A 24087-nucleotide genomic window follows, 5' to 3' on the forward strand; every position below is an offset into this window, starting at 1 on the left:
TTAGTCATTTCTAAATTACAAGTAGAATTACATAAATAATTTAGAAGAAAACAGTCAATTTGTCTAGAGATTATTTATATAGACTATAGAGCAATTAAATGGAACTATATATAAATTAATCTAAAGATGATTTTTCATGGAATCATAGAGGTGTAATAAAACAATTTTTAATGGAAAATTTTATATCTTTAATAATGATAATTTCTCTTTTTGAACTCGTGAGCGACTTACAGTTTTGTTTGAAATAAAATAATTAGGTATATACTGAAAAAATTGAAAATATAGAACATCATCTTCAATAATATGCAGCATAACAGAAATGAGTAATTATACTATTATAAAGCTGTATGCAGTCTTGCGTACTCTAAAAATGTATACATTCTATATGAAAATAATTCTTAGTAATGATTTGAACAAAACGACTGTCTTCAAAGTGATATACAATTTTCGTCTAATGCAAAATGACGAAAAAAAGAAATAAAAAAGGAACGACAAATCTCTAGTAAAAAAAGGGGAAAAAAAAAGAGTAAAACTATCCTGTTTCCGAGAACACAACGACCGCATCGAAAGAATGTACAGTGAGATGTATACTGGTGGTGAGGAGTGTGTTAACTAACCACCTGAAAGAATGTCACTAAGTAGAATGGTATCACTAAAGAGAGAGACAGAGAGAGAATACTATGATGCGATGTTAAATACTATTCTCTACGTACACAAATAATATTTTTATACATAATGTACATCGCGTCAGGACAATATCAGATTGCGAGATCAACTGTCGTTGAAATCTAAGTCCAAGTACTCTTATTCTTCATATCTATTCTTCAGCTACTTTTCAACCACCGTCCAAAGTGTCCACGGCCGGACTTTATGCGCTTCTTCGGCGGTTTGGAGTTGTTTGATCGCGGCGAACCGCCGGAACTTCTCAACCGTCGGTTACTCGCCACCGTCACTGTCGACAAAATACCGTGATCCATGTCCACTTGATCGTCGAGCTTCATCATCCGTACGACCGGCTGGAACTCGATGCTCGAGCGACGCTGTTCGAGCTCGGTGGACGATATCACCGACGACGGGCTGATAACGCGTTCCGATAACGCGCACTGATCCAACATCGGATCGGACGATTCCTGGACGTTGTCCGACGACGAGATGGCCTCACTTTTGCGCTTCGCGCTGCGCATTCCGGAACTCGGTGATTGCTTCTTATTACAAGTAGATGTAATACTCAAGTAGGCGTCCTTCTTACAATTCTCATCGTCGTATACCATACCAACATGATGATCAGACGACGACAGATTGTTATGAGCGACGGCCGTTTTCGACTGACGTTTCCTAGAATAGATGCGCTTCCGCGAACCTATTCGGCCACTCCTTGTCGCGGCAAACACGATACCGTGACGACCATGTTGTTTCAGCAATTCCCCCGTATTCTCGGATGAATTCTTCTCGCAACTGTCGCCTCGCAGTTGCCGTTTCGGCGACGACAGTTCGGAATTGGTGTTGTGATATTTCTTAGGAACTATACCGGACTCTGTCTCCTTTCTACACTGTTGCAACTGTATATTGTCCCGATTCTCGATCTCCGTGTCTCGCGACTCACAGCTGTTGTTGTCGACAGTGTTGACGGCGATGGCAACGGTAACGTGGTCGCGTTGTCGTTGCTTCCTGACAACGGGTGACGACTTGACAACCAAATTCCTCTCGGTGATTGCGTTGACGTCTTTTCTACTAAACAGGCTCTTCTGATTCTCGTGATTCTCATCATTGCCCGATTCATTGTTTTCCGAAATCTCTTCGATTTTCGACAAATCTTTCCTACATGGATAATCCTTGTTCGACAAATAGTTTTTATTCGTTGTGTCGTCGCACGTATTTTCCGAAATGGACAGTGATTCCACGTAGCTGCCTGTGTTCGCCGATAGACTCGTGTTGTTGTCATCGTTCACGGTCTCTACGCTCCTATCTCTCTTCGCGAGCACCTCGTGACACGATTTATGAGATGCGTTGGTAGTACAGATTTCCAGCAAGGTGTCAGCGTCGCTCTTTCGATTAACGTTTAGCTGTTCCACAGCTGTTGGCAGCACAACATTATTATTCGATGTCGTTACCGTGTGAGAATCAGCCCCTTCCGATAATTTGCTGGACGTATCCAACGTATTTCCGGCGAAACTCTTGTCAGGGGACAGCCTTTTCTCCAGCAACGATTCCCGCTCGCAATCCATGGACATCTTGCTGTTCGTCTGTATTTTTTTCTTCATCTTGTTACCAACCGGCCAACCAGTCCGGTTTTTCCTTCGTTTCCTCCTTTTCAGCGGAATGTCTATGTTCGCCTCACCACATTCCGAGCTAGCACATGACGAGTTATTTTCCAAACAGTTGGGGATGTCTTGATAATTATCCAGCAACTCCAACAGATTTGACGGCGCACCCTTTGGTGTCCCGCAGAAACCGTCAACTTGTCCTAAGTCCACGTCGGGTTCGAACGAACCGTCCAGCTCCTTCGCACTCAGCATATTATCGATCGTTTTTGCTATCTCCTTCAGCTCCTCGTCCAGATCCGACTTGAGATCTTGTTTTTGCTCAGGCTTGGGTGTGTTGGTGCGCGATCTGACAAATGGCGGCGATTCTTCTATCGTGCATAGAGTCGACGATTGCTGCTGTTCTCTTTTGCGGATTATGGTGGACATGATGGCCAGCGTAGATGCGTGGCAACGTGGGCTTTTTCTTGGTGAACGTCCTACGCATCCTACACCGCGCCCGCGACCCCTTTTTCTGCTTCCTATGTCAATTCTACTTTGCATCTTCATTAGTGTCTCGTGAAAATTCTCTATCTCGTATGGCAGTAGAAACGGTTTCATTGCGTCGCATTCGCTGAAGCAGTGCCAAAACTCGGCACCTGTATCTTGACGTTGATACGTTTGATACCACGGTTCGGACTTGGGTATCGCTTCAAAGGAGAATTGCATTTTTTCAATCTCCGTTGACGGTTTGGACGGATAAATTTTCTCAACTATATTCTCGATTTCTGGTTTGCAATCGTTCGGTTGTTCTGACTTCTTCAACGCCGTGTGTTCCCTACTATCCGCGAATACGGTGTCCTTGATACCAGTCAATGGAGCCTGGTACCTTAATCTGCTGCCCGGCGTCTCGAACTTGTAGTAGTCGGCGTTGTCCTTAATAAACGCTTCAGCCTGTGTGCGTCTCCTTTTTCTCGCTCTACCCAGATGTATAGAATCTTGTGAATCCTCCTCGATAATTTCCTGTTTCACGGGACTGGAATTTAACGGCGAACTCAGCAACGTGGACGAATTGGCAGTTTCATTGGTTTCGCTGTTCTCCGTATCTTTCGGCAACACGCTACTTTGTTCGCTATCGCTAGTTTGTTCGGTCGAGTCATCTCGTTTCGGTTCGCCAAACATAAAGGATTCCGCCTCATCGCTTAGCAACGACAGCTCCGATTTTCTCACGCGTTTAAACCGCACAACTACCGGCTTTTCACTCGACAATGGTGCTTCCTTTTTTTCTTCGCCGTCGCTATCTTTCGATGCCGCGTGCTGTTGCGGATTGCCACTACCCGTCACTGCACTCGATCGTAGCTTGTTACCTAACACTTCCACTTTGTAATATGCGCGATTGTCTTCAATCAAACGTTCCTCCACTGATAATCGATGCCGATATCGACCTCTGATACTTCTACTGCCCCTTCGATTGAGACGGGAAGGATGCTTGGGTTTCATACAACGATTAGTCTCTCCCTGCAACACTTTCGAGTCTTTTTGTTCACTTTTGTCGTTATATTCATTACAGACGAAATTCCTCACATCGTCCGACAACTTTCTCGCTTCTATAGTCACTTTGTTCGTTTGCAACGCGCAATTGTCTCTTTGAAATAAATCCTTACACGGCTTGCAGTTCTCAGTATAACTATTATTGACTACACCGTTCTCTACACTTTTCATACATTCCAACGCACACGCATTTTCGTCAACGTTACATTCGTCCTTACTCTCGAGGTAATCCGATTCTTCCGATACACGACGATTGTTATGTACGATCGCCGGCTGCAAGTTCGACGGATCTAGATTATTACTATTTTTACTACTGATATTATCTTCCTTAGTGTTTAAAACGTCATCGATATCATTCGAGAAGGGTCTTTTATAATCTTCCCGCTTCGATTCCTTCTGTAGAATGTCTTCCTCTGCATACTTCTCCTCTGGGTCATCTTCCTCGATCCAGATAGTACCTTTTGAACGTTTCTTGATGGTAAAACCCTCCAATTTATCATACAACTTCTCGCTCTTATCGACTTCGTGCCACGGACTGCCCTTGGATCTAAGAAGATGCCCACTTTCGTGTTTCGCACGAGTACGCAAATTATGCGGCGAACTTAATTTTAAATTAAGGTTTCTACGCGCACCATTCACTATTTTTATCTCGTCAACACTAAAGTTATTTAAAGTTTTGGTGTTCTTATTAACCTTCTCCTCGGGCAGCACTGCATTATGAAGATTGCCATCTCCATTGGGAAAACAATCACAGTCTTTCCTATAAAATAATAAAAATAAATTCAATTAGCACTTGCTTGAAATATATGTATGTGTAAATGTATATGCACGTATCTCCAATAAGTATTAAATAAGTAATAATAAATTAAATTATAAATACTTACTCAATATCCTTTGTTCTATTTAGTTTTAAGAATGCCTCCACATTGGCGCCGTATCTCCAATAAGAGTATTAAATAAGTAATAATAAATTAAATTATAAATACTTACTCAATATCCTTTGTTCTATTTAGTTTTAAGAATGCCTCCACATTGGCGCCCGCGTTGATTAACGTATCCAACGACAAAAAGTTGTCGTCGTTCCCTACAAAGTTCAAATGCTGTTCGCTTTGCAGATGTTTGGATAGATCGTCATAATGAATATGACAAATTTCACAGTAACCAGCGACCAGCTGTTCTGTTCTGCGGGCACGTGCGGCGGTCGCACGGGGTCTCCGAGTCATTTCTTTACCCTGTTAACGTAAAAAAAAAAGAATTGCTCATGATAATGTTGCCTCTTGGAGAAAAAATTCAATTATGTAAATTTATTATTTCTTAATATAATGTATTATATATATATATGAATAACGAATAACGCACCTCGACCCTATTTGTAGATTCAATAGCCTCCTTATTCTCCTTAATCTCTTTGTTTATTAATTTGCTTTCTCGTTTTCCCTGCTTCTTTGTGTCAAAAGGACACGAACCTAGGTCACCGTCGAAGTTTAACGTTGGCCACGACGATAATTCCAGAAACACAGGTCTAGTAATTCTATAAACAGAAATATAAAATGTGAGACAATATCGGAAAAAATAGACATAAAAATATTGTGTATATCACAGTCTATAATTACCTATTAAAGGATTCGAATTTGATGTACGATCCTTTCAGATGCTTGACCTTCAAATCTTTCTCAGTTTTACGCTGATTGGTTTGCTTCAACTGCTTCAAGTTATAGGTATCGAAGGTATTAAAAGAAGCATAAATTTTGTCGAGCCAAGCTTGAAGCTTTTCTGTCGCCCAGATAGGAATTCCCCAATTATGGGCGTTGTCTAATGGATCCACGGAACACTGTTGTGGCTGTGTCAGAGCACGTTCCAACATTGCATCCACTCGCGATTTCTATTAAATTGAAAATACACAAAACATTTCTTAGTATTATTTATACAATTGTCACTGTGTATCATTATAATTCATAAATTTATTTATATTATAATGAAAAATTCATATTATTTCTTTCTCATAAAAGATGAAGTAATATCAGGTAGATATACAACACAAATGACGCAAAGTGACACATAACATCCATTTCTTTATTGCAAATATAACAATATTAAATATAGCTTCTATACAACATATGGAAGCTTTCAATACGATTGTTTAGGTTTACTTTCATTTTTTTGCGTACTTACAGATCTTTGGGTAGTTTGACCCCGTAGATTGGTAAGGTTGGACGAGGGGCATTCAGAACTTAGTAACGGCGTTGGGGGTGTAGGAGTAGGCGTTGGAACTTCTATGCTTCTCAGCGAACGGGGTCCGCCGCTGCCGCCACTGGCGCAGATCCATCTATGTTTCTCAGAGTTTGTATGATCTGTCTTATCTACTCTATCGCTGATTACAAGACTCACACTGCGCACTAGAAACAATTCGATTGCCTAAAAACAGAAAACATCAAATTGAAATAATAATTAACGATACGCAAGTAAATAGAGTAGCAAAGTGACATTAGCGAGCGAAACAAGTAAACATACATATAAACAAATATATAAACAAATTCAAGTAATCAACTAACACTCGGATCACATTCTTTCCAAGCAAAACTCCGGACTTCTCAAACTTTTCAAGTTGCTTCCCGAACACAGACAAAGAACCCTCACACTGTAGACCGCCGAGTCGAGCGAGCTGTCGCCGTAGGCGTCTCTCTCTCGCATAAACGTGCATGAGCGAGCGTGCGACAGAGACACTCCGACTTTCGAGGAAGTTTATCGTTTGCGCAATGAGCAAAACGTCGTCGTCGTCTTCGCGCGCGCAGTACATATGTACATACATACGTATACAAACGAGACACGCTTGCATCGCGTTACGCTGACGTCAAGTGATTTCGCGACAGCCTTCCTTGGAGCGGCTGTGCTGCAGCAGCGGCGGTGGCGGCGGCGGCAGCAGGGGCCGACCGTTACACAGAGGAACGCGATTCGGCGTTCGCTCGCGCGTGCCACCACGACTGGACTTCGTAGCGTAGTGGACGCCGCCACTCGCCGTCCGCCGTCGTCGATTGCATAGCGTTGGTCTAATAATATATATACGACGCGGCGCGTCACCCGCCACCAGCCGTCTCTCCCCCAACAATTAGAACACAGGCGTGAAGAAGCACGTGGAGAAGCGGTTCCCGGAACCGTGAGTAATCCCGACGACAATGACGGTACATTCGACGTGGAGAATCTGGAGCGAGAATGCGGGTTGCACACTGATCGAAGGGAACGGGCGCTCGCTGCTGTCAAGCAGCGGCACTCTGATACTCGGTGACGGCGACTCACCGATAAATCGCAGCACGATGAAGACGCGCGCGGGCGTCTCTCTTATACGTTGACCGCGAACAAAGATTAGGATGCCGAAATAGGACGCGGGAGCGACGAGCTCGAACGAACGAGCGGAATGTACGAGAGGAGAGAGCCGACGATCCGCAGACGCCTTGTTAGTTACTCGTTATGGTACTGCTATACTTTCCGCGGCCGACAACTGTCACGCACAAAATGGCCATTCGCCGTTAGTAGCTTGGCACGAGGGCCTGGAGACGGCGCGCGCGTTCGCTTCTCTCTCGCCCAAGCCGACGACGAGAACGCGATTCTCCGGTCCGGTCGCTGGCCGCTCGGTACCTTCTCGGTCTCTCCTCATTTTTCCGCGCGTTACGTATTCCAGTCGCTTTTCGAAATTTTCGCGCACGTATACACGCGACAGATAACGCGCGCGGAAAACGGATTTCACGCGCTGTCGCTCAGATGGCGCGGCAACGCGATTTGTTTGTCAACAGACGACGGATCCGTGCGAGACACTCTCCCTCGATCAACGTTGCGATTTGACAGCTGCTCTATTAATAGGCAGTTGCGAGGCGATTTTGTATTCACGCTCTTAATCTTTCTCAGTTTTACGCTGATTGGTTTGCTTCAACTGCTTCAAGTTATAGGTATCGAAGGTATTAAAAGAAGCATAAATTTTGTCGAGCCAAGCTTGAAGCTTTTCTGTCGCCCAGATAGGAATTCCCCAATTATGGGCGTTGTCTAATGGATCCACGGAACACTGTTGTGGCTGTGTCAGAGCACGTTCCAACATTGCATCCACTCGCGATTTCTATTAAATTGAAAATACACAAAACATTTCTTAGTATTATTTATACAATTGTCACTGTGTATCATTATAATTCATAAATTTATTTATATTATAATGAAAAATTCATATTATTTCTTTCTCATAAAAGATGAAGTAATATCAGGTAGATATACAACACAAATGACGCAAAGTGACACATAACATCCATTTCTTTATTGCAAATATAACAATATTAAATATAGCTTCTATACAACATATGGAAGCTTTCAATACGATTGTTTAGGTTTACTTTCATTTTTTTGCGTACTTACAGATCTTTGGGTAGTTTGACCCCGTAGATTGGTAAGGTTGGACGAGGGGCATTCAGAACTTAGTAACGGCGTTGGGGGTGTAGGAGTAGGCGTTGGAACTTCTATGCTTCTCAGCGAACGGGGTCCGCCGCTGCCGCCACTGGCGCAGATCCATCTATGTTTCTCAGAGTTTGTATGATCTGTCTTATCTACTCTATCGCTGATTACAAGACTCACACTGCGCACTAGAAACAATTCGATTGCCTAAAAACAGAAAACATCAAATTGAAATAATAATTAACGATACGCAAGTAAATAGAGTAGCAAAGTGACATTAGCGAGCGAAACAAGTAAACATACATATAAACAAATATATAAACAAATTCAAGTAATCAACTAACACTCGGATCACATTCTTTCCAAGCAAAACTCCGGACTTCTCAAACTTTTCAAGTTGCTTCCCGAACACAGACAAAGAACCCTCACACTGTAGACCGCCGAGTCGAGCGAGCTGTCGCCGTAGGCGTCTCTCTCTCGCATAAACGTGCATGAGCGAGCGTGCGACAGAGACACTCCGACTTTCGAGGAAGTTTATCGTTTGCGCAATGAGCAAAACGTCGTCGTCGTCTTCGCGCGCGCAGTACATATGTACATACATACGTATACAAACGAGACACGCTTGCATCGCGTTACGCTGACGTCAAGTGATTTCGCGACAGCCTTCCTTGGAGCGGCTGTGCTGCAGCAGCGGCGGTGGCGGCGGCGGCAGCAGGGGCCGACCGTTACACAGAGGAACGCGATTCGGCGTTCGCTCGCGCGTGCCACCACGACTGGACTTCGTAGCGTAGTGGACGCCGCCACTCGCCGTCCGCCGTCGTCGAGTGCATAGCGTTGGTCTAATAATATATACGACGCGGCGCGTCACCCGCCACCAGCCGTCTCTCCCCCAACAATTAGAACACAGGCGTGAAGAAGCACGTGGAGAAGCGGTTCCCGGAACCGTGAGTAATCCCGACGACAATGACGGTACATTCGACGTGGAGAATCTGGAGCGAGAATGCGGGTTGCACACTGATCGAAGGGAACGGGCGCTCGCTGCTGTCAAGCAGCGGCACTCTGATACTCGGTGACGGCGACTCACCGATAAATCGCAGCACGATGAAGACGCGCGCGGGCGTCTCTCTTATACGTTGACCGCGAACAAAGATTAGGATGCCGAAATAGGACGCGGGAGCGACGAGCTCGAACGAACGAGCGGAATGTACGAGAGGAGAGAGCCGACGATCCGCAGACGCCTTGTTAGTTACTCGTTATGGTACTGCTATACTTTCCGCGGCCGACAACTGTCACGCACAAAATGGCCATTCGCCGTTAGTAGCTTGGCACGAGGGCCTGGAGACGGCGCGCGCGTTCGCTTCTCTCTCGCCCAAGCCGACGACGAGAACGCGATTCTCCGGTCCGGTCGCTGGCCGCTCGGTACCTTCTCGGTCTCTCCTCATTTTTCCGCGCGTTACGTATTCCAGTCGCTTTTCGAAATTTTCGCGCACGTATACACGCGACAGATAACGCGCGCGGAAAACGGATTTCACGCGCTGTCGCTCAGATGGCGCGGCAACGCGATTTGTTTGTCAACAGACGACGGATCCGTGCGAGACACTCTCCCTCGATCAACGTTGCGATTTGACAGCTGCTCTATTAATAGGCAGTTGCGAGGCGATTTTGTATTCACGCTCTGTTAAATCGTCGAAAGTTAAGCTTGATTAGAATGGTTCCAAGTTTTCGATTTAAATTTGGCTCATGTCAGTCATATTGCATATCGTATTTTTAATTGCCCTCTCAAACAAAATGTATAATTCAACCGATTCTAATACGCACGAAACTCATCTGTTCCTATATATAATATCAAGATGTACTAATGACAAAGTTGCCATTAACCTATCAATCTTTAAAATTTCAGCTCTTTGTTCTCAAAATGATCAGAGACAAGTTCTTACAAAAAAGCGTTGCAACACAATATAATGCCGTTAAATGGCTCGTGACACAAACGAATATGTTATTTACTCCGTACATGCATAAACGTACTGTACGAACGGCGAGGCAATTTTTTCGAGCCGCTCTCTTTGTCTTTTTGTTATTTTTTCTTTTTTTCTTTTTGACGTTACGAACTTCGCGCACCGCTCCGGAAGATGGCGCGAAACGGCGCGAAATTTCCCGAAACGAGGAAATCGTTTGTCAACAGAAAAATCATTCCGGGTATTCGTCTCGCGCGCACGATTCCGAGAGACGATGATCGTATTACGTACGTATGTACATACAACACATGGACTAACGCGTCGCGTCGGCCCGTTGCCGCGAGCGTTGCCGAGAGAGGCTGAATTTAGGGCGTAGCCCGTGCGCGCGGCTCGGCAACGACGCGGCCTCGCGCCGAGAGCCGAGACACGGCTCCGCGATGCACGGAAACCCGCTTCCTCCTTCGCGTAATGTTCGGTCACGTCCGTGAGGGTCAGTCCCGCAAACGTTGGGTCGTCCTTTTTCAGCCAAGCATTCTTCGCATTTCAAATGAAATATCCATAGATATATCTTTACGGAAGAAAGAAGAACGTGGATTTTTTACAAATAAAGAAAAGTAGGAAGAATGAGCGACTAAGGAGAACCTTGTACGGCGTTTTCGATTATGCGAATCGGAGCTAATAATATTTATAAAAAACATCCTTATGTGTTCTATAATTCTGTCAATGGAATTAGAAATTTTAATCTAGATAACGTGTGTACGAAATAAAGTTTTGCGTTAAATTAAAAAGAACGAGTTGAAAATCTTAGTTAACTTTGTAATGGCACAGATTATAATTTATAATTAATATTTCTCGGTACATAAATTATATATTGTTATCAAAAGAATTATAGATTGTCCCGACTTATTCACAAAAAGTAAAAAAATAAAATAAAATTCTGCAATTGTTTGTTAGTAATATTTTCTCTGACATAAACATTCTTCTTTTATAAAAAAATATCATTAACATTAATATATTTTTAATACTATTAAGTATGACAAACAATTCGTTTTATCTTTTTTTTTTTTTAATATTTAACAAAATTTATATCATTCTAAATATATTTTTCTTTCCTATTGTTAAAAATGCTTATAAATCCCATGTAATTGCAACAAGTTTTTTCTTTTAGTAAAAAAAAAAAACAATAAATTTAAATCAAGAAATTAATTCAGAACAATCGCAATATGTACATCGAAATTCGTAGCCTTTTGCGAGTGACCCGGTAAAGTTTGTGCGCGCGGGATTTTTCGGGGACGAGTTTGCCATGTTCCGGCAGTTCGATAATCGCGCGCGTACTCAGTAGTATCACGCGGCAACGAGGTCGGCTTGAATGGCCCGGAGAACGCGTCGCTGCGAGAGACGGAGATTCGAATTTTTTTTTTTTTCCTTTTCTTTTTTGTTGCGCCCTCGGCAGGGGAGCGAGAGCGCGCGCGTTACGTCGAAGCGGCTATAGGCATAGTGATCGAAAATGGCGGGAAGAGAGGAACAGAGGGGGAAGCGCACACAGGGAGAAGGGGGACAGAGAAAGAAAGATAGATAGATAGATAGATAGAGATAGAGACAGAGAAAGGAACAAGAATGAGAGAGGGAGAGGATTCGCACACTCGCCCGAAATACACCAAATGCTCTGACAAATCGATAAGCAGTGAGAAACGAAGCGGGAAATGTGGCTACAAGCTCTACTCGCGAATACAGCATCGGACAAGCAAAGATGAAATACAAACTCACTCCCCCCAGTTCCTTGATCTTTGCTTCTAGCTTGGCCGCAGTGACATGGTTCTTTATATCCAAATAGAACGACTTCTTTTCCAAAGGTTTCAGCCCCTTTTGTATACGTACATCTATAAAAGAAGTTTTAATTTTATTCATTCTAGCATTGCGATACGCGCGCGCGCGCGCGAGTTGATTGTTTTGTAGATATGATATGGCATGACAGAAAAATATATTTTTCCATTGTCCATCTGAATGAATCAATTGATATGTGTAGGGTAGAAAATGAGAAATATTTTACACAAATATTTTCAAAGAATATGATAAAGTAAAAGTGTCTGTCTACAATTAGTATTAATTGCTGTCTTATATATTTATACCAACTGCTGTACAAATCACATGATACAGACAAATTGGTGCAGCTTCTAATCAAACAATATTAACTCGTTATTCACATCCAAAAGAAGTATTATAAACTGGAATAAAATGAATCATCATGCTTATTTGAGCTATACAATAAGAGTAATACTGGTGATCACTCAGAGTACTCACTGGCAACAGTTGCTTGCGTTACTTGCACATAGTGTCCAATTTAACATAGAGAACATCTTGATCTTTCGACTTGAAATTCAATTTCCTCAGTATATAATAATATAACAATATACATATATATATATAGATATACCAAATAATATCTTTGCAAAGGAATTCCGAATAATTCTCAGTGATCACTAATCGTCCCTTGTGTCATGTGTATATATATGCGTGTATGAATGAGTCAAGAAACATACATAAACGTACGTTAACAAACATTCCTGGCGATGTCCATTAACGCCCGGCTTGATACGTTATTATGCAACGCGGAATAACGGGATTACTTACATGACGTTCGTCGCGGATTGGATTTGTTCTCTCTCGACGGTTGTTGTCTGTGTTGTTGTTGTTGTTGCTGCTGCTGCTGCTGCTGGTGTTGGTGCTTGGACGGCGATACCATTCCTAAGCGATGATGATGCAGCACCGCACGACGTACCGCAGCGACGTTATCCCTGTCTCACTTTCTTCCCTCGTCGTCGTCGTCGTCGTCAGCGGCGGCGGCGGCGGCGCACTTCCCATCCTCATCGACACACCGAGTAACGTCGTAGAGGCGCGGTCGCATGCTCTATCCCTTGTACGGTTTGTCTCTCCCTCTCTCTTTCTCTTGCTCGCGAAAATACACGCCGCACAATCTTATACAATCGAGGATACGCTCTATCGCGGCTAGCAATCTACGTATCGTCGGTCGTCGCGGATGGATTGCATCCTCGATCAACGTAAATCGTCGAAATCCGGATCGTACACACTAGCTTCGACTCGCTCTCCGCAAACTCGTACTGTAAACTGAAACCGCGCGTGCGCGCTGAAGTTAGCAGCAAGAATGCGCGGCGACCGCCTGGCTAGAACCAGGCTGGCCAACCCTCAGCTGTCACTGTAACCAACCAATGCAACGAGCACGATCAGAAAAAGATTTTTTGGAAAGAATTAAAAACACAATCATATGCGCGTCTTTTTTTCTGCAAAATATTTTCATTTATGGATAGTAATGTTAGAAAAAAAAAATTGTTGACCGAAAATTAAATTTATTTATATTTATTATATTGCCAAATGCTCGAAACAAAAAAATATAATCGATATATAATAAGAGATTTGTGTTAATAATAATTTTAAACATCATATTTTTTTCATTTTATAAAACTGTTGTACACGAGATGTGTAATGATTAATATTCATTGCATTTGCAAGATTGCGAAAAGTTAGCACTTATTTATGTACATATATCGAATAATTGATTGATTTAGTTACATTGGCGTGAGAAATTTTTGAATTCGACATATTATTTGTAACTACATTCATTTTGTTAAATGATGGCGCTGCTGGCGGTTAACATTATTTTTTAAAATATGGATTTTGCTCTTATAAAAATATGTGAGTGAAAATAAATTTTTATAGTTTTAGTCAAAATTATGACTAGTATGATTGTAACACACATACACAATTCAAAAATTTATTTTTTTCAATTTAAATATTTTCAGATATAATGCACTTACAAATTCAAAAATATATTTACACATAAATAAATTTACACATTTAACAATTAAAATTTATTATATTTTATAATTAAAAACAAGCTTAGAAAAATATAAACATTCCTTAATTTTTTGCGCTTTTAAAAATAGTATATAAATGCAGATGAGATTTTACAAAAAATTTAACAGATATCTTTGCTAAGCATCCTATTATATATCTCTTTGCATCTAAATACTAATTATAAATTATTGTTAGTTATAATATATTATTAAGTATCGTCAGTGTAAACATTTCTTAAACAAATGTTCAACATATAACAATAAACAAATATTATCATCTACAATTATATGGCTTCCACAACCATTTACAATCCTTATTGAGATTTTTTACATTAATGTACAATATAAATATACATATATATGAAAATAGAAACATGGAATTACTCTACAAAATTCAATCAATTATCATTCAATTGAGTAATTTCTTTAGATTCATTCAGTTGTGTGATAGTAGAAACATTTGTAGTTTGTTGGAGTTTTTCTAATGATGGAACAGTCTCTAGTACTATTTTTGCTTCTGCTTTATGTGTATATCGATAAATTAACTTTATTATGTATAGAACTGTTAATGGTATTGGTGTCATAATTGCAGTAGACACAGGAAGCACTAAAAAAAAGTGCATTTTATTAGACAATTAAGATAAATACATGTATATAAGTATTTGTATAAACTTACCAGTAGTTAGGTCATCGGAAGGTGGTTTTAATGTAAAACGTAACAAAAAAATGGCTACACCAGTATTCTGAATACCTGTTTCAATAGCTATTGCTCGTATGTCGGCTTGGGATTGCTTACAGATTTTCGCTACTATAAGACCAAATGTAAAGCCCAACCAAGGCAAACCCATTCCTGCGATTATAATCTGAAACAAGAAAATAAACTTGTGTACTTTGCATACTGATATTTTATTTGTAGATTTATCGAAGAAAAATATTAGCTTACCTCCCATGAAAATAGTTTGAAAAGGTACAAATTAGTTGTAATAGCAAATATAACAATGAATATAATTAAAACTATAGAAAAAGGTTTCATTATCCGAACTAACATCTTTGATACTCTTGGAAGCTTTCTTTGGATGACAAATCCTATAAGCAGTGGAATTACGAGACCAATCACAAAAGTGCCAATTTGACTGTAGGGTACCGCAAGTTGTCCCTGTGCAAAAATATGCCTGCCCAATGTAAAGATCCAAAACGGCATCATTCCTGCAAAGAATAAAATTTTAAATTTTCGTTAGGATGTTATACGCAAGAATTATCTTTATTTTTTAGTTCCTTACCAAATGCAGCAATGGTACATATTGTGGTCATTGTGATTGAGAGATTTAAATTGCCATCAAGTAATACCGTCCAAATATTAGAAGCACCACCACTTGGACTTATCCCTGTGAAGAACATGCCTATTTGCAGTTCAGGACGATCAGGAAATAAAAGGTATCCAATGAAAAAACTTAACTGGAAGTAATATGAACTAATATAAATTTGCAGAAGACTTGTTTGATAAAAACTATGGAAAATATCTATCTATCAGCTATGCAATACTATATCTACAATAAAAAAATTTACCACTGGCATAATCAGAAACTGGCAAAAAAATCCTATAGCTGGGCCTATTGGCTTCTTTAATGTATCACGGCATACATCCCAATCCATTGCACAGCCAAAATTAATATATAAGATAGATACAAGTATTGCAACACTGGCAGTGAATATGGTATCTATTGTGCGTTCTTCTCGTACTACAATGATACGAGAGACCTCCTGGCTGTCTTTAACCTAAAAAGAAATCTTTATTATATCTTTTAACAAACAATGCCAATTACTTACTACTTAGCACTTACCCCATCTTCTTCCAAAGTAAATATTAATTTTGTTCTACCGAGAAACACACCAGTAACATTTAAAATGCCATTACAAGATTTATTTTCATTCTGCAGCAGCTCAAAACTTGGTATCGCGATATCATTGTCCTGACTAGTGACGACCAAGGACAAATTGGATGATAAATTATAGTCAGGTATGTTAAATGGAACTGATGTTACATGATTCATATGTACAGTTATATCATGTACAATATCAACGGTCCATGCTGCTACTCCTCTCAATAACAACAATCCTATTATGCATTTGGCACCCGTCATTCTCTGTAAAAAAATAATAAATAAAAGAAACAATTAATATATGAATCCATTCGTTACCTTAAAAGAAATTCACAGTCTATTACACAGCAATTATCTTTTGCACTTAATACTAAATATGATGCAAAATTCAAGCAAATGTCAAATTGATAAGGATATAATAAAAAGGTAAATAGAAGAAGAAAGAGATAGATTGAATAAACTATGATTAGATAAGTATATTAAACTGGTGGCAGAATAATATAATATACAAATCAATTTAATTGCAGTAAGGAAGTTCATACCCCTCTTTTATAGGAATTGAATATATTCCATCCGAAAGAAATTATCATATTTCTCGGATAATCGGATAATAAGCGATTTTCAAAATTTCAAGCGAGACAAAAAATTGCGATATACGGTGATAAAACATACACAATACGTACATGTATCTTTGCGTGCATCGAGTTTGTATGCCTTGACATTATTTACCGCCGCGTAAGAAATTATATATAAGCTCATCGGCATAATCGTGTTATTTCTTTTTTATTATACTCGAGTAAGTACCAGTAATATAAACGAAGTCACGGTTTGCGACCGCGAAACGTACATTATAGCTAAATTGCATAATCAACGCGTGATTGCATTGCAGGTTGCAAATAAGACGGATAGTGGGAGACGCCGTTTGATCGCCGGCGATTCCATGAAATCTGTGACTTCGCTATAAATATATACGACATCGTCGCGCTACTTTCGCTCTTTGGCTTGTCGGAGAGATGCACTATTATTGAGACACACTAAACGCATCAAGCACGCCGCTATTTTCGCAGATACTGCTTGCACAGGCGAGTTGCAACGCCAATCGGTTCGCCAGGCTTTGGTATGTTTTTTCCATTTTATTATTTATCACTCCGTCGATTGACACTGAACCTGAGATAATCAATCAAGCACAATCTTTATGCGGAATGACGGATTTATCGCGTGCGTGCGCGCGATTATAAACAGCTGATTTTTTTTTGTTTTAAGGAAAATGGAATGTAAGGTTAAAGTACATTTAAAAAAAAAAAAATAATTTTAAATTTTTATAATTTAAATAATAAATAACCAAACAATGCAGTATTTCAATCAATTTGCACAAAACTTTTCATATTTAATTTTTAAGATTTATATAATTCTCGAAATTTTTAATTATAGAGTGATATGTATTGTATTTATTTGTTGCATTGCATAAATTTTTGTACATATACTTAAAAAATACATAAAAAGTAAAATATAAAATTTTTAATTTAAATGAATCAATTCTATATAAATTTTTATCTTTAAAACATTTGGCTCTTCTTTTGTATTCAATTTTTCTGCGAACAACGACAATTGCAATGGCTCACTGCAAATCAAATAAGAAGAATCTATATTCAAATTCAAATCTATAAAATATATCTATATTTAAAATTTTTTCCTTTTATTTAATTCTTTGTATCGATCTGTCACTTTCATGATTCACCGATCAAATTTTACGATGAAAATCTGAATTTGCTGCGACAAATATTACACGGTGTGTTCAGAATGCATATACGTGACATTTTCATTAGATGATAGAGAATGTTTGTAGGGACTTACTTCGCAAAAAGATTCGCGACGTTTATCATCAGTATTGGCAATAATATATGTACTGTTGAACGCATTAAGAGTCTTCCGCACGATGTGTCCGGTATAATTTGGCGCGAAAATATCCTGAACGAGCACTACGTGATTTCCGTTAATCTCCGGTCTCGACGACTGGTCTTCGCTGCTTTCCTGATCGTAATCGCGAAGTACACTCGAGACAGAAGCAACTGGAAGGCTGGAGGGGAGAGATGACCGATATATATCGTAATACTTATCTATAGAAAGTATAGATGATACTTATTATAAAATCGGTATCTCTTTTTCTCGCTGTCAAAATAATCACATACGTCAATAAGCAGTTTATGCATTAAATATTCTGATAAATGATTAAAAAATGCATACTGATACGCTTTACTTTTATCTATTATATATTCGCTATATACATACTTTCTACATACATTTACATATTTTCTACGCATCGAAGAGAAATAAATAATATATATATACATACTCTAATATTGAGTTAGAAAGAAACACTGTAGCAGAATGCTTATTGCATGTTTTTTAGCACATAAAAATGATTCTTTTGGAATATCGCTGCATAAACGAAAAACGAAAAATGTGACGCAGGATATATCTCTTCTATACTTAAAAAATATTTAATAATTAATACAAAATAAGAGTAAGCAAAGAGCGTAAGCGCATTTCTTAATATGAGAAAGTACTATAGAAGAAAAGAAAAAGAGATAAAAATAAATAAAAAGAAAAGAAAAGAAAGAGAAAAATTGGAGAAAAGTTTGAGGTGCAAAAAATGCAGGTAGGAAAAACTCGTCAAATCTATTCTCCGTATGCTCTTTCAAGGAAGTTGCACTACGTTATACTTCTTGTATTCAAAATGAAATAGAGGTTTATTCACCAAGCATTGAAGAGAAAAAAGGGATGTAAAATATAGGAAGTACAACTGAAAAGAGAACATTCATTTAAAGATTACAGTCAGCTGAGAGACAGCGTGCTGACAGGTTCAGCTGGGTGCCGATAAGGGTAAAGCAACATATATAACATGATGTAAATATATATATTTATATTTACATCATGACACGTAGAGCCTGTCAATGTCAGTATTCAGTAGGTCAGCAATTTCGTTCGCAATATTCGTAACCGGTGAATATCATTCATTGTAATATTAATCGTGCCTAAGCAAAATGTCTTACCATCACATACAGCTCGTGCTACTTGGCGTGTTCCTGTTCCTGATCGCGCCCTTCAAGACCGAGATCAGTTTTTCTGTCAAGAAGGTGCCCAAGAAGGTGTCTGTAAAGGATTACAAGGTGCATATCGACGCCGGGAAAGAGGAATGCTATTATCAATACGTGAACTCGGGTGCGACTCTCTACATCAGTTTCCAGGTATATATACTGACTGACTGGTCAAATATCCATTATCGAAAATTGTCTGGCTGAAAAAATGAGATTGAACAACGCGACTGGACTGACCGCACATGGTTATGCGATGGGTCATGAGATGTTTCGCGTCTCGAGAAAGCGCTATGTGAATTCGGCGACACGTGTTCTCGCTTTGACAGTTTGTGCACGTCTCGTTAGTCGTGACCTCCTATTTAAACATTTGTCTTTGAAAGTGGTGACCCAGTGGCTTAACACGTGTGTTTGCTTGTTTTCAGAACATATTAATTTTATTATATAAGACTGGAAATTGATAATCTTTTTCTGGCTGTATTCAATTAATCGTTTTTCGTGATTCAAAATTCTTTACAAGAATTAATAAAAAATGTGTTATAAGAAAATAATTAACAATTAATATTTTACATATTAATTGCACTATGTGATTCAAGTAGCTTGTTTTGATTGTAGATCTTGCGCGGTGGAGATAAAAAAGCTGGTTTTGAAATGAAAAATCCAGAGGGAATCATAATTTACCCTTGGCAATGGCAGTACAATGATAATTATCAAGAACGATCAGTAAACGGTGGTTATTATAGTATATGCATTGATAATCGCTTATCATTAGCCAGTCCAAGAATAGTGAAGTTGTATTTCATGGCAATTAGGTAAAAGAAGAAAAGAAAAAGACTTATCTGCAAGATTAATTTAGAAACCTATTATTCATATAAAATAATATATGTATAATGTCATTTTATTTATTGATTTGTTATCAATAACTATTGTTAATATAGGTCTGATCAATGGCAGCAATATAAGCAGGAGGTAGAAGAACAGAATCTTTCTATCCAGAATTTTACAGTACATATATTATAAATATTTTTCTGCGAATTAATCTGCAATTAAAAATAATATATAAATTTGATTTACATATTTTAGAATATTATATGTGTTTTCCTTTTTTCAGAATGCAATTATGCATGTGGAGAAGAACATTGATGAAATGCTACGAATTCTACATTGGAAGAGAAGCAGAGAGGAGAAAAACTTGAATCTGCTGTTGAACAATAGCTCTTACGTACAGATGTGGTCAATCACGCAAGTGATCGTCATCATAGTGACGATTATGGTACAGGTGTATTTTATTAGGAAGTTATTTCATCTGAACAATAAGATATGCAGTTAACATTAGTGAATAACCGCCAATTGTTAGCTCGATAAGAGCATTGTCCAATATCTATTATGACTATTGTATTAATTGATTAATATGTCAAAAATTCGAGTTTAGTAAGTGCAATGCATGTTTCATCGTTTGATATTTATGTTATTTTGATGCTGCTATATATATATTTATATGAAATTACTCTTGGAAATTATTTGCAGAAATGATAGAGATACAAAAATCTATAGATAACAGTGTAACTATGCATATAAATCTTTCGAGTTTAGTAAATGCAATGCATGTTTCATCGTTTGATACATTTATATGTTATTTTGATGCTGCTATATATATATATATATATTTTTATGAAATTACTCTTGGGAATTATCTGCAGAGATGATAGAGATACAAAAATCTATAGATAACAGTATAATTATACATATAAATTTTTCGAAACATATAAATCTTAGTAATTGCAATACATGTTTCATCATTCGATATATTTATATGTTATTTTGATGCTGCTATATATATATTTATATGAAATTACTCTTGGAGATTATCTGCAGAGATAATAGAGATACAAAAAATTCGTTACATACAGAAATTTATTAATAAGTAGACAAGTTTAAGAAATTCTTTGTAAGATGGAGATATATATTTGGACATAGATTAGCTTGTAACAAATGAAAACATGAACTCTCAATTAACAAAAACATAACAAAGTATTAACACCAATGAGATTTTGCATTTATATGCATTTTTCTATCAAACTTACCACAAAATATTTTCATTTATCTTAAACGCATGCTATTTTTGATAATTTTTATAATGCTACTTATATCATATAAGACTGTTATACATTTTGCATTTATCACAATTACATGTTCTATATCCATCTTTGATTCATTTTTACTCATTGTTTGTTTTTAATTTTAGATATTCCCATGTAAGATCATATTGAAGACATTTCAGGAATACATAAGATTTATATATATATTTATATTATTTATATTGTATGTATGTATATAAATAATAATAAACAGAGATATATATATATTTTTGTTACAATATTCTCTTATTTTTCTCTTTACATTTTTATATACAATCCATATATCATTTTTTTCAACTTTCTATAGTTTCAATATGTTTTATGATAAAAGATTTTAGAAAAAATTTTATTTCTCATACTTTGGCGACGAATATAAAAGTTTGAGGTGCAAATAATGCAGGTAGGAGAAACATAAATTGTTTTCCATCTGCTCTTTCAAGGAAGTTTCATTACACTTCTTGCATTTAAAATGAAATAAGTTTACCGCAAGCATTGAAGATAAAAAAAAAGAGAAAAATGTAAAATATAGGAAGTGCAACTAAAAAGAGAACATGTATTTAAAATTTAAAGATTACAATCAGCTGAGAGACTGCGTTAAGATGGTAGGTAAGTTCAGCTGGATGCCGATAGGGGTAAAGCAACACGTAGAGCTAGAGCCTAGAGCCTGTCTGTGCTGTCAATGTCAGTAGTCAGTATATTCAGTAGGTCAGCAGTCTTGTTCGCAATATTATGCGTGCCGGTGAACGTCATTCATTGTAATGCTAATCGTATTCAAGCAATGTCTCACCACATGCAGCTCGTGCTACTCGGCGTATTCTTGCTCCTGATCGCGCCCTTCGAGACCGACAGCTTTTCTTACGAGAATCTGCCCGCGGTCGCGATGGATTACAAGGTGCACATCGACGCCGGCAAGGAGGATTGCTACTCTCAATATGTGAACCCGGGTGCAACTTTCTACGTCAGTTTCCAGGTATATACTGACTGACTGGCCATATCTATTATCGAAAATTGTTTGACTGAAAAAACGAGATCGGGAATAACAACGCGACTTATTTGATCGACCATATGGTTGCATAGTGGGTCACGAGATGTGTCGTGTCTCGAGAAAGCGCTATGTATAACTCGGCGACACGTGTTCTCACTTTGACAGCTTGTGCACGTCTCGTGAACTCTTATTTAGCCACCTGCTTTGAAAGCAATGACCCAGTGGCTTGACACATGTTTGCTTGTTTTCAGGATATTAATTTTATTATATAAGATCTGGAAATTGATAATTTTTTTCTGGCTACATCCAATAAATCATTTTTTGTTACTGACAATATATTACAATTAATAGAAAATGTGTTACAAGAAAATAATTAATATTTTACATGTCAATTGTACTGATTCAAGCAGTTTCTCTTGATTGTAGGTCTTGCGTGGTGGAGATGGAAAAGCTGGTTTTGCAGTGAGAAATCCAGAGGGAAACATAGTTTATCCTTATCAATGGCGTCCCAATGGCGATTATCAAGATCAATCAATAAACGGTGGTTACTATAGTGTATGCATTGATAATCAGTTTTCAAGATTTGCTGCGAAACTAGTAAACTTGTATATCACAGTGATTAGGTAAGAGAACAAAAGAAAAATAATTATCTGCAAGATTAATTTGGAAAAACTACATTATACATATAAAATAATATAGGTATGATCAATGGCAGCAATATACACAGGAACTGGAAGAACTGAATCTTTCTGTCGAGAATTTTACGGTACATATATTATAAATATTTTTTCTGCGAAAGTTAAAAGTTCTGTAATTAAAAATAATATATAAATTTGATTTACATATTTTATAATATTATATGTATTTTCTTTTTTTCAGAATGCAATTGTGCATGTGGAAAAGAACATTAACGAAATGCTGCAAACTCAACATTGGAGCAGAAGCAGAGAGGAGAGAGACTTGAATCTGCTATTGGACAATAACTCTTATGTGCAGACGTGGTCAATCGCGCAAGTGCTCGTCATCACAGTGACGACTATGATACAAGTGTATTTCGTTAGGAAGTTATTTGACATAAAACCATCTGGATATTCTAAGACACGCATTTAACATTAGTGAATAACTGCCAGTCGTTAACTCGATAAGAGCATTGTCCACTACTATTGTGATAAGACTATTGTATCAACTGATTAAGCTCATATGTCATATAAAAATCCATAGATAACAGCGTAAATATGCATATAAATCTTTTGAGTTTAGTGAATACAATGCATATTTCATTGTTTGATAAAATTATATGTCATTTTGATGTTGTTATATATATTTATATGAAATTACTTTTGGAGATTATCTGTAGAGATGACAGAGATACAAAAAATTCGTTACATACAGAAATTTATTAATGAGTGGACAAATTTAAGAAATCTTGTAAGATGGAGATATATATTTAGACTTATATATATTAGTCTGTAACAAATGAAAACATGAATTCTCAATTAGCAAAAACGTAACAAAATATTAACACCGATGAGATTTTGCATATATGCAATAATTTATGCACATAATTTTTCTATCAAATTTACCACATAATACTTTCATTAATCTTAAACACATGCTATTTTTGATAATTTTTATAATGAATATTCTATGTCGACATATATTTCCTTTTCTATCTTTTTTTATATATTGATGTATTTACAAGCCAAAGCGCTGCTTATATCATATAAGACTGTAACACATTTTGCATTTATGCAAAACTATATGTTCTATATCCATCTTTAATTGATTTTAACTCACTGTTCGTTTTTAATTTCAGATATTCTTATGTATGATCATGAAGACATTTAAGGAATATATAAGATTTATATATTTATATTGTATTTGTATAAAAAATAATAAACAGACACATATACTTTTGTTACAATACTCTCTCCTTTTTC

The 24087-nt window shown here is 37.9% G+C and overlaps 4 protein-coding genes across 10 annotated transcripts; 2 read left to right on the forward strand and 2 right to left on the reverse strand.

The window, feature by feature from the left end:
- Nucleotides 1-171: 171 nt before the first annotated feature.
- LOC115243407 lies at nucleotides 172-13408 on the reverse strand. 5 transcript variants are annotated; one of them, XM_029820367.1, is made up of 8 exons: nucleotides 12809-13408; nucleotides 12533-12534; nucleotides 8187-8429; nucleotides 7683-7896; nucleotides 5405-5459; nucleotides 5151-5322; nucleotides 4782-5023; nucleotides 172-4551 (listed from the first exon to the last, which is right to left on the reverse strand). In XM_029820367.1, exons 1-8 carry the CDS (start codon nucleotides 12918-12920, stop codon nucleotides 825-827), a joined length of 4767 nt encoding a protein of 1588 aa, XP_029676227.1. In that variant the 5' UTR covers nucleotides 12921-13408; the 3' UTR covers nucleotides 172-824. The 5 variants fall into 5 exon arrangements, with proteins under 5 accessions (XP_029676227.1, XP_029676226.1, XP_029676228.1 ...); XM_029820366.1 differs by lacking the exon at nucleotides 12533-12534 and adding an exon at nucleotides 11945-12057 and having other exon boundaries at nucleotides 12809-13407; XM_029820368.1 differs by lacking the exons at nucleotides 12533-12534; nucleotides 12809-13408 and adding an exon at nucleotides 8652-9037.
- A 734-nt stretch (nucleotides 13409-14142) lies between these two features.
- LOC115243282 (ileal sodium/bile acid cotransporter-like) lies at nucleotides 14143-19108 on the reverse strand. 3 transcript variants are annotated; one of them, XM_029820114.1, is made up of 9 exons: nucleotides 18983-19108; nucleotides 17784-18006; nucleotides 16777-17096; nucleotides 15891-16193; nucleotides 15616-15825; nucleotides 15330-15504; nucleotides 14993-15255; nucleotides 14726-14912; nucleotides 14143-14656 (listed from the first exon to the last, which is right to left on the reverse strand). In XM_029820114.1, exons 3-9 carry the CDS (start codon nucleotides 16792-16794, stop codon nucleotides 14448-14450), a joined length of 1365 nt encoding a protein of 454 aa, XP_029675974.1. In that variant the 5' UTR covers nucleotides 16795-17096; nucleotides 17784-18006; nucleotides 18983-19108; the 3' UTR covers nucleotides 14143-14447. The 3 variants fall into 3 exon arrangements, with proteins under 3 accessions (XP_029675974.1, XP_029675973.1, XP_029675975.1); XM_029820113.1 differs by having other exon boundaries at nucleotides 16613-17096; XM_029820115.1 differs by lacking the exon at nucleotides 16777-17096.
- Nucleotides 18908-21127, forward strand: LOC115243284 (transmembrane emp24 domain-containing protein 5-like). Its single transcript, XM_029820117.1, has 4 exons — nucleotides 18908-19177; nucleotides 19640-19836; nucleotides 19963-20029; nucleotides 20136-21127. The coding sequence occupies exons 1-4, from the start codon at nucleotides 18974-18976 to the stop codon at nucleotides 20352-20354; spliced, it is 687 nt and encodes a 228-aa protein (XP_029675977.1). The 5' UTR covers nucleotides 18908-18973; the 3' UTR covers nucleotides 20355-21127.
- A 638-nt stretch (nucleotides 21128-21765) lies between these two features.
- LOC115243283 (transmembrane emp24 domain-containing protein 5-like) lies at nucleotides 21766-24071 on the forward strand. Its single transcript, XM_029820116.1, has 4 exons — nucleotides 21766-22132; nucleotides 22574-22770; nucleotides 22847-22913; nucleotides 23027-24071. The coding sequence occupies exons 1-4, from the start codon at nucleotides 21842-21844 to the stop codon at nucleotides 23255-23257; spliced, it is 786 nt and encodes a 261-aa protein (XP_029675976.1). The 5' UTR covers nucleotides 21766-21841; the 3' UTR covers nucleotides 23258-24071.
- The last annotated feature ends 16 nt before the right edge of the window (nucleotides 24072-24087 follow it).

This window comes from Formica exsecta, unplaced genomic scaffold (assembly GCF_003651465.1).
Source record: "Formica exsecta isolate Colony F162 unplaced genomic scaffold, ASM365146v1 scaffold72, whole genome shotgun sequence".
NCBI classification, from domain to species: Eukaryota; Metazoa; Arthropoda; class Insecta; order Hymenoptera; family Formicidae; genus Formica; species Formica exsecta.

What these genes read in the sequence shown, in the direction of transcription:
- LOC115243284 (XM_029820117.1), top strand. Translation starts at nt 18,974, where the DNA reads ATGTCTTACCATCACATACAGCTCGTGCTACTTGGCGTGTTCCTGTTC. An exon ending in CTCTCTACATCAGTTTCCAG is followed by an intron (nt 19,178 to 19,639) that starts GTATATATACTG and finishes TTTTGATTGTAG; the next exon opens with ATCTTGCGCGGTGGAGATAA. An exon ending in TTGTATTTCATGGCAATTAG is followed by an intron (nt 19,837 to 19,962) that starts GTAAAAGAAGAA and finishes TTGTTAATATAG; the next exon opens with GTCTGATCAATGGCAGCAAT.
- LOC115243282 (XM_029820113.1), bottom strand. Translation starts at nt 16,651, where the DNA reads ATGTCAAGGCATACAAACTCGATGCACGCAAAGATACAT. An exon ending in TTACTTTGGAAGAAGATGGG is followed by an intron (nt 15,826 to 15,890) that starts GTAAGTGCTAAG and finishes ATTTCTTTTTAG; the next exon opens with GTTAAAGACAGCCAGGAGGT. An exon ending in AGTTTCTGATTATGCCAGTG is followed by an intron (nt 15,505 to 15,615) that starts GTAAATTTTTTT and finishes TATTACTTCCAG; the next exon opens with TTAAGTTTTTTCATTGGATA.
- LOC115243283 (XM_029820116.1), top strand. Translation starts at nt 21,842, where the DNA reads ATGTCAGTAGTCAGTATATTCAGTAGGTCAGCAGTCTTGTTCGCAATA. An exon ending in TTGTATATCACAGTGATTAG is followed by an intron (nt 22,771 to 22,846) that starts GTAAGAGAACAA and finishes AAAATAATATAG; the next exon opens with GTATGATCAATGGCAGCAAT. An exon ending in TTTCTGTCGAGAATTTTACG is followed by an intron (nt 22,914 to 23,026) that starts GTACATATATTA and finishes TCTTTTTTTCAG; the next exon opens with AATGCAATTGTGCATGTGGA.
- LOC115243407 (XM_029820366.1), bottom strand. Translation starts at nt 12,920, where the DNA reads ATGGTATCGCCGTCCAAGCACCAACACCAGCAGCAGCAGCAGCAGCAA. An exon ending in AGATCAAGGAACTGGGGGGA is followed by an intron (nt 8,430 to 11,944) that starts GTGAGTTTGTAT and finishes TTCTGTTTTTAG; the next exon opens with GCAATCGAATTGTTTCTAGT. An exon ending in AAATTCGAATCCTTTAATAG is followed by an intron (nt 5,323 to 5,404) that starts GTAATTATAGAC and finishes TTCTGTTTATAG; the next exon opens with AATTACTAGACCTGTGTTTC.